Consider the following 15,946-nt stretch of genomic DNA (forward strand, 5'->3'; position numbering starts at 1 on the left):
AATGGCTCCAAAGAGTTATCCGAGTAGCCATGCAGATAATCTGTGTGACATTTGTTTGGGTATTTAGATTGCCATTTATCCAAAGGAGATGGAGTGAAGGGGTTCATCAAATACACTGACATTTGCAAAATAGTCTAACACTGTCAGCCTGTGTTATTTCCTCAACCTGCCATTTGTCCGTCCGCTGGCTACGTGGGAGGGGAGGAAAGGTCCATCCCTCATTTTGAAAGAAGAGGAGAGCGAGGCCTGATTGCCCAGCAGGGACTAATGTGTCACCGCTGATTGATGGGTCATGAAGTGGGGGGAGAGATAGGGAGGAAAGCAGAGCATGATGGGGGTTTCCGTGCCCCTCTTTCATCATCTCTCTGATGCTCTGACATTCTTCCGTCCACCGTTCTCTTCCTCTCCCTTCACCCGCTGCAGCTGTCTTTCCTGACATTTCCTGCACATGGCTACAAGCAGTGGCTGCAACCAAGCTAAATGTACCTTTGGAATTAATCGAAGCACCTGCCAAGCTTTACAAATAAAGAAAAGTACGGGGGAAAAAAAGACTCTGCATCTCTGCTGAGGTAAAATGGCTTTCATTTTTCTGCAGCGGACTAATGACATGAGCTGCTGGGCTACTGGGAGGCTGTGTTTTAGGAGAAAGAAAATAGGATTTTGCTGAGAAAAATATGTGCCGCAGCAGGTGTGCACATCCCTACAGATTCTGTAACATTTAGACCTTTTTTAAAGGGAACAGTGGAGAGGAAATTAGCGTCTGTGCTACGGCAAGACATTAGGGTCCAAAATGAATTATGCCAGCGCATCAGCGAGGGCAGGAGAAGACAGGCGGGGGAAAATGAGCCCATTAGAGCAGTGTAATTAGACAAATGAAAGAACAATGTATCACGAAACACCGACCTGATTGAAGTAATAAATCATGCCTGTGTGCAGTTTATCTGTGCACAACATGTCTTCAAAACCTCTGAGGCTTTTGTGGGTAAGCCATGAAACCCTGTCAAAGTCTCATAACCTGACAATCTGGCCAGTGGGTGGATCTTTCTTCGTATGTACAAAAGCAAAAAAGGTAATTTACAGCTACTGTTGCTTTCTTAGGCGGAGAAAATGAAAGCTAACACCCTCAAAAGAGTTTCACATTGCCAAGTTTTCATAATGAGATCAATGATTTGCAGGTTTCCCCAGGCAGACGGTAACTGGTGTGGCAGAAATACACATGCTCACATTTTCACACCAACTTGTACACATGCTCATACACGGTGAATTTAGGACAGTGGGAGAGGAGGCCCACTGTTGTGCAAGGCAGCGTTAACAAGTGTGTATCTATGAGCGCGTCCGCAGGGATCGGCTCCCATCAGAGCGTGGGCGAGCGGGTGAGAATCTAAACACTGACAGTAGGGGAATGGAAACAGAAAACGTGGGGATGGAGGTTGGGAGGAGGGGCGGTTCTCCACCAATTAAGACAGCGCCAGACTCATTCTGCCTCGAATTCTTAATTGGATGCACGGCTGTTCGCGTTTGAAACTGAGTGTGTGTGTGTGTGTGTGTGTGTGTGTGTGTGTGTGTGTGTGTGTGTGTGTGTGTGTGTGTGTGTGTGTGTGTGTGTGTGTGTGTGTGTGTGTGTGTGTGTGTGTGCCTACATGCACAAGCAGGGTTGGATCATGGAAGAAGACTCTTGATAGATGGAAGGAGAGTGAGAATAAAACAGAGCACAGGAGAGGAAAAAAAGATGTATGTGTATGATAAGCAAAGCTGACATCAGGACCCCAATTAGAGGCCAGTGTGCCTCGATGCTACTGGTGGAGCGAGGCGAGGAAGAGAGAGAGAGAGAGAGAGAGAGAGAGAGAGAGAGAGAGAGAGAGAGAGAGAGAGAGAGAGAGAGAGAGAGAGAGAGAGAGAGAGCTGGAGAGTAATTAAGGCACAGTATCCAGAAGCTCAGTGTATGTTCTAATGAGTGCCACTGTGTGTGTATCTATGTCAGACACATGTGACATATGAATGATGCAGATTGGGTGGCACGTTGACATATGAAAAATAAATCAGGTCTAATAAAGGTCTCCCTTGAAAAAGAGATCTATGATCTCAAGGGACAATCTGGATAAATAAAGGTTTGAAATGAAATGAAATGAAATGAAAATAAATGTGCGATTTAAACAGATTCACCATTCAACATGTGCACATCCGGAGGACAGGGAGTGTGTGGGAATTCAGTGGGAGGAAGAAAAACAAAGAGATACGCTCAGGGCGATATGTCCATGAGGCTTTTATGGAGCAAAGGTATTTGATCTTTTTCTTTGACTAATTTACAAACAAATATAAATATACTTTATTTTATATTTGTAATGCCACATATGGTCTATATGTGGTCTAGTGTAGTGGCAAATCAGGTCTAGGTGAGAATGAATCTATTATACAAGCTTTCCATTGTCAGAAGATACAGTTTCTGTCAATTTGATGATCAACTAGTCATTTATCAAGTAGAAATATCAATAGTTCTCTAGTCCCAGATTCCCCCGTGTGATAAATGTGATATTTCATTGCATTATATTATTGTAAACAGAATATTGATTCGGTATGTTTAACTTTATTTCTGACATTTATAGGCAAAGCAATCAATCAATTGAGAGAGAGAAATAGATGAATCAATACTAAAAAGGTATATATGCCTGACTGTACAGTCATATTACAAATATAATGTTGTTCATTCTGTATCTACAACGAATTGAGTTCTGACAAAAGTGCAAAATAAAGATAATTGTTTTAGGATTTGCCAGCTTTTTATACTTAACGTGCTACAAACACGTTTTCGGCTGGTTCCAAAAAAGACAGTTTGATACCAAAACATAGTGTGGGAAAAAAGAAGTGGTTGGCACACTGCACTACTCCAATCTGGCTCTCTAATTACTGACTGTTTCATTTTCAGAAAGGATCTTTGTAAAACAGACAGTAGCCTGTCGTTTGTACTTGTTATAAATGTTTAAATGGGAGAATGAGCAGACATCAGACTGTTTTCTATTATTAATCTGCATTGTTGGCAGAAGGGCAGGTCCCGCTTTTAGACGCTATATCTTGGATTAGCTTTCACATTTGTTTCTGTGTGTCTCTGCTAACTGGCATTCTTCGTTTTGAATCCTAAGTAGGACAAAACCGCCCATAAAAGACATTTAGGAAGGCTAGTTCAACTAAAATGCCTCATATGCATTATCATCATCATCCATACCTTTGTCTTTCAGCCCTAGTGCCACTCTTTCTGTCACGTCATATCTGTCACTGCGCTTACTTAAACCCGGCTAAACTGCCTTCTGTTTTATTAACAGTCCATTAAGCCCCTGCCGGAATGATGCTGTAACATTTGATGGGCTTGTGTACACTAGCAGGATGAAGAAATGCTTCTCATTAGCTAGATCCAGTGAGCTGGAGTGGAACAGTTTGGTCTGTGTGTGTTTGCACTGTAGGTGTGTGTAAAAGAGCGAGACAAAGAGAGAGTGACAACATGGAGAAAGCTACGGAGATACAAATTAAGACTAAGTCGCACGTGTGGAGCGAAAGACTCCATGTGAGACTACAATGAGACTTGGCTGCCATTCTTCTCAACAATTTTGCTCAAAATGTCTGAGCACTTAACCCTACAGAAGAGATAAACTGCGTGTGTGAACACAGAAACACAAAAACCTTTTAGTTACTTGAATTAATAAGCCCCATAGCAAGCTATGGACAGTCTGACAGAGAAAATAGACCAATTACTTGTCTGGAACCGTCCGCTTAGGGCTCTGGAGGTCTGCGAGTCTGAGGGGAATTGGAGGGAAAATACCAAAATTCAATCAATTCAGTTTTATCCTCCATTTACAGTTGCTTTGTTTCCATTCAGTGCTTCTGTGATTTATCAATCAGGGAGCGCGACAAAGGTTGGGTACCACATGTTGAATAGAAGCACATGACTGATTTTGCGGCATTGACATTGACCAACTAACGCTGGAAATGTTTGTTAACAGCACAATTACTTAATCTTAAACCAAGCCAGATGGCTCTATAACTTGGGAGTACACTAAAAGAGAAGAATAAGAAGACGTTCAGTAGATGTACTCGTGTTTGGAATGACTATGGGAGGAGTAAAAAAAGGAAGAATATTCAGACTCTGGCCAGAAAACACAATCTAAACCTCTCTCCAGTGTTTACCCTTCTTATCATCCTTCATTCATCTCCCCTTTTAACTTTCCATTTCAAGACAGCTATGATGTTCTGACTGTCAAGTGGAAACACCTCACTCTCTTTTCTTCTTCCCTTTCAGCCACGTCCTTAAAATGTTATTTCAACTTCCTCTGTGGCTCCTTTCCTCCTCCCATAGCGTAATAATTATCCTTCTATCTTGGCTTCTCTGCGATCTCTTCTTTGCTTCCAACCTCTATTTACATGAATAAATAAATATGTGTGTCAATAAAAGAGCTCTCTGTGAGCCGGGACAGCCTGTAAGGCAGAAGCCTATTATTTTATTGTCAACAGCATTGAGCAGATTCATGGGAAACGTTTTTGTTTTTGTTTGGCAATACCTCAACATATGGGTGCATAAATCAGAAACCGCCATATCTTCCTCATCTCCATCTGCTCTCTTCAGTTTCAATATTCCCAGAGACAATAAGCATGCAAAAAGTAGGGGACCACTCACCTCTCTGCACCAGCATGCTGACCTCGCTGCCTTTGGGACACTTGCTGAGCATGTCCACCACCTGGTTGTGAGACATGGTCTGCACGTTTCTCTTGTTGACCTCCACGATGATGTCGCCCTCCTTGAGGCCACGGCAGCGCGGGTAATCCACGATCTGCTTCACCCTCTGCCCTCCGCCTCCTGGACTGTCGGCGATGGTGAAGCCGAAGCCCTTGTCTCCTTTCTCCATGTGTACAGTGATGAGCTCTGGTTGCGTGGCGATGGAGGAGGCCAGGGTGACCACGTCGTTGGGGTAGCCTTGATGGGAAGAGGTATCGGAGGCCACGTCCGCGGAGGGGCTGTAGGGTCGGGGGAGGCCGTTGTGAGGCGCCCCTCCGTTGGTCGAGCCGTTGTTGTTCTGACTGCCGTGGCTGGACGGCGAGTCGTAGCTGTTGTGGGCCTCCTGACCGTTGACGATGATGGGGTCTTTGTTGTCCAGAATGGCCACGGAGGTGACCAGGCTAGTGTTGGGGTCATCGGGGTCAAAGGGCAGCGGGTAGCCGCGGCACAGCTCCAAGTTCACCATGGAGCCGATAGGGATGGACTGGAAGATCTTCACAACTTGGGCGTGGGTGTAGCCGAGCACACAGATGTCATTGACACTCACTATCACATCGCCTGGGAGGTGGAGGAGAGGGAGAAGTTATCATTTGTATGAAAGGAATTAATTTTGCAAAGCTTTTTTTTTTTTAAATCTTTACAAGGTCTTTCATTCTTTATATATAATCATATTGAGAACATGTATCATTCAAAAGCATTATTCCTATGTCGATTCCTATGTCTAAGTTGTTGGACAGAAAATGAAAGAATGTTTGCTTGGAATATAACATTAAACTGAATGTTTTGGACTGACAACGGTTTAATAGATCAAACGATAAACCAAATAATTGGGAATCAACATTGAAAGCATTGTTAGTTGCAGCCCTATTCCAAAACCTAATATATAAAGTAAACCAACCTGTCTCCATTTTGCCATCCAGGGCGGCAGGTCCATCTAAAACTAGGCTCTTGATCTGCAGGAACTCGTCCGGCTCGTCGCCTCCGACCACGGTGAAGCCGAACCCCCGGCGACTCTTTTTCAGCTTGGTGTTGATGAAAGTCCCATTCAGCTCGGATCGGTTCCGAGTAAAGAAAGGCTTCCCTCCTGGACACACAGACGGATACATTTCAATCTTTCAGATGCACTGATGGAAAAGCCAAACCTGGTTTTTACATTGCCAAACAATGTTATAACTATTCTCCATTAGAGGATACACTGAATCTGAGCTTCTGTATCTGGCAATTTGGCAAGTAAATGTTTCTCCTAGTTCCCTTGGAGGCACTGGCAGTCCCTTTATCTGTTTTAAATTGTGGTTGTGTATCAAAAGGTGTAATTGAGAGGCACAACATTTTAGTACAGAAATCAAATGTCTTGTGACACTCTTAATGCACGAAGGTCACATGATAAAAGCATTTGTATGAGGTTGTGCTATAGTGAATGGCTCTTGCCAACAAGATATCTCCACCATTCAATTTGATTGGCTGTGAGGGTTTCATTAAAAAAAGCAATATCCATGGAAACACATTTCACAGCGCTCTTAAGTCATGAGTAAAGTCTGTAGCCAATTACTCAGTCATCCTCTTTCTTCTTGCTTTTTGTACCTCATTATCTGGCATTAAGGGTACGAAAAGAAAGATATGAGATGAAATCAGTCCAAATCAAAAGCTCCAGTGAGATATTCATCCGTCGCATTTACTGTCGGAGCATGTGCGCAACGGGGAACAACAGTTAAAAAAAAGAGACCGTCGGAGTGCTAATCATTTATAAATGGTCTGTTCTTAAGAAGCTTCATACAGTACATGAATATGGAGATACAAGCACGGTGGAAGGAAAGCATATAAGCGAGCGAACAGTGCAGAGAAGGGATCAACAGAGGAATGTGTGCTTGTTGACCAGAAGCGCCACATTTGGTTAGTATGACTTAGTTTATGCATTCAATGAAAAATTAATTACCCTTGGAGTCAGTTTTTGTCCTTGAGTTTGTGAGGATGTTGTGCTGCATGTGTTTGTATGTGTGCAGGGACTACTGTATGAATAGACCTTTTTTCAGGACAGGAAGAAATGTAACAAAATAGTGAACATAGATGGTGACTTTATCCACGAGAGACACAGAGAGAAAGAGAGAGACTAGGAAGGAGGATAAAGGGAGTTTGATGAAGAGATTTCAAATGACGCCTGTTCTCAGGAGGAGTGTCAAGGCCTAGGTTGGCAAAGGGGGGAGGGAGAGAAAGGGTGAAATAGAAAGGCACAAAGATGAACTAAGCCAACAATTCAACCAAAGCAGAAAGGAGTGGGAGACAAACAAATAAATACAGCTAGACTGAGAATTTGAGCTATAATGTAAAGAGATTGATGAGAAAAACGACGTCCCACTGAGCAGCAAGGGAGTAAGAGGGATGCCATGGCTGGGCTAATTAGACAAGCTACTGGTGGGAGGCTGGTATAAAGGGAGCTGGCAACCAGGAGAAGGAAACACACAGTAACGGCTAGACACTGTAGGTGTGTGTGTAGCGCCAAATGGTGGGTGGATTCAGGCCTATTATTTGATGTAGGAAAAGCAACATAACATAACAGAGGATCCATAAGAAGCAACGGGAGGCCACAGTAAACACAGAGGAGGGGGGGGGGGGGGGGGGGGGGGGTTGTATATACAATGAAACAGTGCTTCGCAGAGTTTGGTTAAGAAAATACAAACACTGCCTCGAGTCTACTGTATAGATGAGGAGAATTGTAATCTACTCATTAAGAATATATGATGAAATGTATACAAAGGGCAGCTTAATAGCCTATTCACAACTTTTCCTCCAATATAATAACTCAAATACAGCCTTAAGCGCTGGCTCAGGAAAAAAGAAAAACGATAATGTAAGAGTTACATTTTAATATAACAAATGGAAATAAGCTGGGCATTAGGAAAAACTATTGAGTAGTCCCGTTTTATAGAATTCTCAAACTTTACATACACTGTAAAAGGGAACTTACGCTTTTGTCCCACGGCGTTGGGCATTGGTGGTCCTGTTTGGGGGTCCCTGTAGGTCTCCTGGTGGTTGGCAGCGTAGTTGGCCAGCGGGGCCCCTGCCAACGCCGAGTCCTCGATCCATTCTGCAAAAGCAAGAGGCACATGTTCTCTAGATGGGGTCAAGACAGGTGCACAGCCGCCCTACTTATGGGAGAAACTGGGGCTGGACGACATGTCCTTCTGCGCTGCGTGTTTGAGGAAATAGCCATTTTTTTCTTTCTATGATGCCAGAGGAAGAATAGTTCTCTGTGGGTTGGATACATTTCCATGGTTTGCGTCTAAAAAGAAACCTTCCCCACAGGACAACAGGGGAAGGGAAGTAGTAACACAAATAAAAACTACCAAGATATAACGTCAGGTTCAACAGGTCGCTTCATAAGTTCATGTAGCTTTCAAAAAGGTTTCACATCTTCCTATTGAATACAAATAAAGATCTGTGATAATGGAGCGATCCATTCCCTCATAAGGGCTACCATCTTTCATTAATCACCTTGTTACGACATCAAGGCACAGATCAGCCTGCAACCTTCATTAATATTCTTAACAGCGAGATAGAATCAATGCAGAAGCGGAAAAAAACTGGGTAAAAAAAAACTCAGCTTGAAGGTATTGAGCTTTTTTGAAGAGAGCTTTCAGACTTGGGAAAAATCCACAGGTAATCGAGTGGAATCGAATAATTTCTGCTGACTGAGCTGAAGCTGGAGTTACGATGTGGGTCGGCCCGCATTTACAATGAATCTCTCTGCGGGGGGTCCTGTGAATGCATAAGGTATAAGTCTAGGAATAGGTGCAACCTGGGGTTACCTATTAGAAGTGTTTTGGCAGCTGTGCGAGCTAAATCGTCACCATTATTACTGGTAGCACTTAGGTGACAAAAATCAGGTAAGAGGCTCTCCTTATCACTTTCAGTTGAAGAAAAACTTACCTGTCTTCACCCAAAAAGCTTTTAAGTTATTACCGACAACAAGTGTCCGATAGCAACCCAGAAAAGTTAAATGAACTTCAAAAATAGGCTGAGCGGTACAGCCGCAAATAATAGTTATGCCTTTATGGAAGGGCACTTAGCAAATCATAAGGCAGTAGCAGGCGACATTAAGAGACACAGTAGCAGTAGTTGCAGTAAAGAACACAATCTCACACATATATAGAGAGACGTACGCAGACAAGCCAGTCACACACATGAATAGAAAGAAAGGAAATGACGCCCTTGGTGGGGGCTTGTGAACGAACCTCGGATGTAGCGCTCACCTTCAGGTGGCTGCTGGCTTTGGGGCTGAGGCTGCTGAGGCTGCTGCTCCAGCTGCCTGCGCCTCTTAGCCTCCAACATGGGATTCTCATACTGGGTCTTCCTGTTGATATGACTTTGGGACGGCGGGAAAAAGGAAAGCGTAAATTGGGGGTTGAAAAATAAGAAATAAAGTTAGGGGAAACCAGAAAACAGGATGCGGGACACAAGGTAGGTTTCAGTAGGAAAGTGGAGGGAGAACAGACACAGAGGAGAGGATTAGGGAATAGAAGAGAGAGATGGATAAGCTTTGATTAATACACAGTGGCACAATACACATACATCCATCAATACGCACACAGTAATCCTCTCTGACACAATCACGTTCGCAAATCACATCAAATAAATCCCATTTTCATGATGGCTTAATTTACAGGCGAAGCTACAAACATCTTGACATCACAAACTAACCCCGAGAAATTACACCTGAATGCAGCTGCATTGTACAGCACATAAAGGGAACGGTGAGTAATTTATACTGGAAAATATATATTGCAGATAGAAAAAGGAAAGGAAGGGAGGGGGGGGGGGGGATATTGAAATGCCACAGCCTTGAGCCCCCAGGTGCTGCTTTGAAAAACATCGAAAAATGCATGAAACATATTCGTATTAATGCTGAGGCTCAGGGGCATCACACGAGATGAGATGCACACACACACATATGCACACATTCACCGCATGTTTTCCCAAATGATAATGACAAAAACAAAATGGCCTACATTTTCCAGTACACAAAAAGACCAAAATAGCTGCAGCGCAATCTGGCTGTGACAGCAAGACTGTACATACATTAGAGAGACTCCTATTTACAGTGAGATCTAGATTCTCTTTTGTTAATATAAAAAATGACGGGAAGAAAAATGCTAAATGGTTGTTACTTATTGTTTCTTTATGTGCAGCGTGTGTATTTGCATCCGAGTGTGCCTTCACATACTGTATGTCACTTACTCAACATAGTAGACCCCATACACTGGATCGTCGATTTTCTCCCATCCTGGTGGAAGTTCTAAAAGAAAAAATAGAAAGAGTTGGAGACGGATTAAACAAGGAACACTGTGAAGATGCCACTGGAGACCTTTTGCCTCTCCATTGTGCCTGCCTGTCAGTCAGCCTCCAGGGCCGGAGTCACTCAACAGCTACACAGGCTGTCGGGCTGACGCCGCCCCCCCCCCCACCACCACCACCACTCCTCGTCCCCTCACAATGGTGACATTTCCACACATCAGATAAGAGCAGAGCAAGACCCTCTCGGGCAAAGGATGGGAGGATAGAAAGGAGGGATGGAGAGATGAGAGGAGGTGGGAGAAAGGAGTGGTGATGGGGTCAGAGAGAGGACGGGAAGGAAAGAGCAAAGAAGGAGAAACAGGTGGAAGAAGGAGGGGATACTGGGGGGGGGGAGCAGGACTTGGAATAATCAAGGCTTTGAAACCATGGTATGGTGTTTTATTTATCTTAAAATGTTCTTGTATGTTTGTATAGTTTCATAATATTTAGGTGTGGAGAGCTGAAGGTAAGAATGTCAGAGCACGGTGCAACTGCCTGTTATATGTGTATATGACAATAATATATCTTAAATATTTTTAAAAGGCTTGAGTCTGGTAATGTGCTGCTAAGGTGTGAAATCAATAGAGTATTTGTTTAGCATCATAACATTCACTTTTCTTTTTGACAGTCTAACAAAGAAGCACATATCCGATTAATTTGATGTCTATATTAGTGAAAAGAAGACTGTCCTTGGACAAAGTGGAAGCGTGGCTGTGTTTTCTGTCTGATAAAGATTGTGAGAGTCACGCTTTGTGCTGCACCTTCATTCCTCTGAAAAACATCTTCATTTGAGGCGGTCGCATTGAACGCAGCTGCTTACTCACAGTGAAACAATCTCGCATGGAGAATTCTTTTTGTGAAATTCATGGTAATCGGCGCTGATTAGGAAAAGAAATGGATACGACTGGGCCCCACTTCAACAGCCTGTAATTGCCCGATGCTTCACTGTATTTCTACAGTAATGCAGTTATCTCCGACAGAAACATAAGATTACAGCAGCGTTGATTATTGGCCGGCCTCCACACAGATAATGTCAGAGGCTTCTAATTGGCTACAAACACAGATTGTCCAATATCCCCCTCCTGTGATCAGCTCAGTTTTACATATCGTTACCCGCAGCCAATTAAGCGCTGCCCTGTGTGCGAGTAGTTGGTAATTACAATCATCCAACATGGAGAGCCTCCCTCTGCTCTCTAATGAGGAGGGCCCTTCGTTGGAGTGGAGTCAACAGCAGATGCAACAAAAAAAAAGAAAAGGAAATGTTTAAATCGTATGTACATGACCCTAAAGATTGCAGTTTGTTACACCATGCTTGTTACACCAGGCTTGTTACACCAGGCTTGTTACACCAGGCTTGTTACACCAGGCTTGTTACACCAGGCTTGTTACACCAGGCTTGTCAACTTTAACTTGAACTTGCTGGTTTTTATATGTTGATCTGTCTGTATAATTGTTAGTGTAATAGAGGTTAAGAAATGTGTTATGTGTATGTTAATGCACAGGGACTGCAGATTGAAATAAATTGATAGCTGAATCTGGTTTAAATCATGTCTCTTCTTTTTGAGATTATATTTTATGCATGGTTCTTGTTTATTAAAGAACATTATAGAACTTATAATAATAAAAATGAGACAAATCTGCAATCAAGAGTCGTCAATATGATGTTTGTCAGCAATTCGAGTTACTCTAATTTCATATTTTCTCAACCTGCTTAATTCCTTTTCTAACACAGAAAGCACATGCGGCTATGAAATGAATGCAAGGTTAAAGCGTTGCTGTTGGTTACAGGGTGAACCCCCAAAGAGAGCACGGTGAATTATCATTCTGATTTTTGAACTGGAACGTTAAATGGAATGCGGTCCTGCATGGCCTCGCGCAACATTTTTAATCACCCACTTGATTTCACACTGCACTAGTTCCGCTCCTGGAGGAGCACCTGCGTTTGTGTGTGTGTGGGTGGTGAGTGAGTGACTGTGTGTGTCACAGAGAAAGCCTGGCGGAGAGAGGACATATGCAGCAACCATCGTAACGATTTCGTACATTACAGTGTGTGTAAACACAAATGAGAAAGACCAGGAGAGTCAGTCATTGCGCAGGGTTTTCCTCTCACACCGCCTCCCTCTTTCCTCATCCCACCTTCCAGAACATATTGTCAATTCAGCGGGTAGTCAAGCATGATGAATTACATGTCTAACTATTCGCATCTCATTCTCTTGATACTGTGCTGAGATTGATTTCTCTGGAGTAAGCATGTAGTACACGGGCACTGTGTGTGAGTATTTATGCATGTGTGTGTGCCCTTCATGTGTGTGTGTGCCCTTCCTTCATAAGATCTGCCTCTCCTCAGAGAACTGAGGTTAATTGCATTCCTTTGCCCACTCGTATTGGATTGTGCTGATCAATAATTATTGAACTAGACATCCAGTGGAGGGCTGATCTGATGGTTATAACATGGCAGCTGTTTAAGACGCTTATCTACGGGAGCTGCTAACAAGACGCTCTGCACACGGCCGCTTCACCATCACGGTGCATCGTCAAAATGTTCTGTCCATGACTTGTTTTTGTTGTTGTTTGCTGAAACACCTGCCAGTCAGAAATAAGAGCTAGAAAAATATTGAAAGTACTTAGATAATATTGATTAAATTAGCTTTACTACTTCAATAAAAAACATACTACGATACTTAAACAGGGTTCCTTAATATGTCCCTGACCCTGGCGCTGAAACTGGCAACAGATGGTAGATGGACTGCATTTATTTAGCTCTTTACCAGTCTTTGCAACCCCTCAAATTCTACAAAAACACAAAAGAATAATATGAAAGGTATTTATAGATTTGATCCCTGTATTTCAATGTTTCAACCACAAAGGTCTACTACCATCATTACTGAGTTGCTCCTGATGGAATGGTGTCTTCCATTACCTGTTCATAACGGAGCAGGCAGTCTGCAGACACCATTATCTGCACAAGAAGCCGCGCGGCCGTGTCTGATAGGTTAGTTAGTGTTCTGATGGGCTTCAGGGAAAAAAGGCCGGTTGCCGTCTGACTCGGACAGACACCCATTAGCAAATCATCATTACAACAATCTTCCTCGGATCAGCCCTTGTCTCTTTTGTGTGACATGACGAATCTGCAGAAGTGTAAGTGTGTCTGGATTGCTGATGGCATGTGGGTAAGTTGACAGTTGTGCTCAAGGCTGTTTATTTAATTTTTTTTAGACTTGAGTTTTTTTAATTGTATTGAGTCAGATTTTTAGCAAATGCATTAGAAAAGCAAAGGGTTAGGCTTTGGTAAAGGTCATATCTCTGTCAGTGTGGCTGGATGTGTCATCTCTCTCCAACTGTGGAGTAAGACTTCATGAGCCACTGGTGGTGATGTTGGGCATGTCATTATGTAGATGTGTGAATCAATTTCTAAAAATTGAGATACAATTTGAATTGCAGATTGGGTGGTGTTAAGATGAGAGAAGTTCTTACCTAAGTCGTTGTCCAGCTCCTCTGTGTGGACCCCTTCTGCTCGGAGGGACGGACAGACCAGCAGCACAGGAGGGTTGTTAAATGAAAAGAGAAGGGGGGGGGGGGGGGGTGCACATCTGTGAGTCAGTCAAATACATCTGAGAGATAATCACAGCCAGAGCCTCGTGATAAACACAATCCCCAAACGGATCTGTGTGTGAACGTTTGCATTTTGAGGGGAAAGAAACACATGATCTCATTGTTAACAAATAGTTGTACTCTCTGTTTGCATGCATGTTTTTGTGGCTTAAAGCATCTGTGTTAAATATCTCTGAGCAAGGAGGGCATTACTTATTGGAGCTACATGATGTGGATGATGCATTTAGTTCCTATGAAGCTGTGGGGCATCTTGCTCTGATAAACAGCTGAAAGAAGGAGCAGAGCAGTGACACCCAATGACTGCTCGCCATCTTCTGTGACCCAACACTGACACCTAAAGGCTGCTGGGGGAACTACTGCGCTGCTGTAAACATCTGTCACAGCATTGTGAAATAGGACAATAAGGTTGTTTTCTAACCCATGTTTATGGTAGAATCTACTAAAAAAAAATCTAGTTGATTGGACATAATGTGTAAATAGAATCTTAGACAAGTTTCCTTATTTAATCATAAATGTGTTTAGGTGTTTTTCTCGAAATGTCCCTTAAAGGTAGGGTAGGTAAGTTTGAGAAACCGGCTCGAGATCGCTAGAATTTGAAAATACACAACCGGAGAAAATTTGCCACTTCCTTACAGAGCCCCTCCTCCAACACACACGAACGCGCACATGACCAATGAGGGCATGAGATAAGTTTGTGCACAGATGGAAGGCTGACAGGCAGGTAGGCCATCCAGTTACTTTAGCCGGGCCGGCTAAAATGATTGGTCGTGCTTTTTACAGTACTACAGCTTCCACAGATGACATTTTTTTATGGATTCTTTGTCAAAGCACTTAAGATATTCATTGCTATCGGGATGTTAAGAGCATTCCATGGAATATAACAAAAAGTGTATCTCGAGCCGGTTTCTCAAACTTACCTACCCTACCTTTAATAATAAAACAACAGAATGAGAGAAACCTATATATTTGACATCTGACAGAACTAAATTAGAAGAAAAGTGTATAAATCAAGGAATGCCTTAAGGCCCGTTTAAGTGTAATGCATAAGCAGAGGATTTTACATAAACATATCAAATGGTATAGGGAAATAAGGCTCAAAACATGAACGTACCATCGTCTTCACATTCTTCCAGGGGTTTCTGAGGCTTGTCCATGCACCGAGGGTCTATCCAGGAGGTGGTCTTTGTATTGTGGCTAAACAGAGAAAACACACACAAATACAATTACCTTATGGGGATAGAAATAATGAAAAAACGCTATACATTTACATCTGGTATTTAGCAAGGCAGATGTCTTAGAAGTTGACAGGATTTAATATTATAGTGCATCATTTAAGATGAAGATTTGCTGGAGTCTTATGAACTGAGGGGCAGGACTATTTAGTCAAGTTATACATGTCAAGAGATGTTGAAATCAGGAATCAGATCTGTTATTGATACATTGGTTCCTTCATAACTATTTGGTTCACAGCACAACAAATCTAGTATGGTCTGTTTGAGTAACAGCTCTTCCACTCTAATGACAGACAGACGCTTTTTGAAGGACAGAAGCTGCTGAGCGAAAGGCACAAAATGATTCCATTATAAATGACTGAACCTGCTCATAAATAACAACAGACTCTCACAAGGTCACACCACTTATTACAGACGTAACTCATGTAGTGAGTATTTTTTAAAAGCATTAGGATCTGGGTTGAATTCAACCCCTCAAAGTCTTAAATTGCAGACTTTATTTCCCATGTTCTTACTCCAGTTGAACTATATTCCTAGATTTAGTGGCTGCATATGCTGAAGAAATGAATAGCATGTTGATTTATGCTCCATTATGTTGGTTGTGATATAAAGCTTTCAAATAGTATCCAAAGCATCATCATTTAAAGACCGAGTTATTGTATGAAAGCCTGAGGAATGTGTTTAACGACTTAATGTTCGATAGCAAAGTGGAACTCGTAGTTTATGTCTGAACTTTCTGATCTGCAGAACCATTTGTTTTTTATTGAAAATGTTTACGTATTGGCTTTATATGTATAACCAGAAACAGACTATATTATGTATCCCAGTTTCCCCATTTTAGAATGAAATAAGTCAAACGTTTTAGAACAATTGAATAAAATAAAATGTACAATATGTATACAAACATAAGAAAGCAAAGTTAGAGTGTGCAATAAAAAAGATAAGGTAATTAAAATAAGAGTTTTATTTAAACGTAGGAAGTTATAGTTAAAATGTGCAAATTGTACTATAA

At 42.4% G+C, this 15,946-nt stretch overlaps 1 protein-coding gene across 1 annotated transcript in view; it reads right to left on the reverse strand.

Annotated features, from left to right (window-relative positions):
* Positions 1-15,946, reverse strand: part of magi1b (membrane associated guanylate kinase, WW and PDZ domain containing 1b) — a 138,383-nt gene that overhangs the window by 25,753 nt on the left and 96,684 nt on the right. Inside the window, 7 exon segments of the mRNA XM_034121619.1 lie at positions 4,664-5,320; positions 5,661-5,846; positions 7,725-7,844; positions 8,992-9,122; positions 9,995-10,052; positions 13,565-13,600; positions 14,814-14,896. Coding sequence (XP_033977510.1) covers positions 4,664-5,320; positions 5,661-5,846; positions 7,725-7,844; positions 8,992-9,122; positions 9,995-10,052; positions 13,565-13,600; positions 14,814-14,896 — 1,271 coding nt within the window.

This window comes from Trematomus bernacchii, unplaced genomic scaffold, assembly GCF_902827165.1.
Source record: "Trematomus bernacchii unplaced genomic scaffold, fTreBer1.1, whole genome shotgun sequence".
NCBI lineage: Eukaryota > Metazoa > Chordata > Actinopteri > Perciformes > Nototheniidae > Trematomus > Trematomus bernacchii.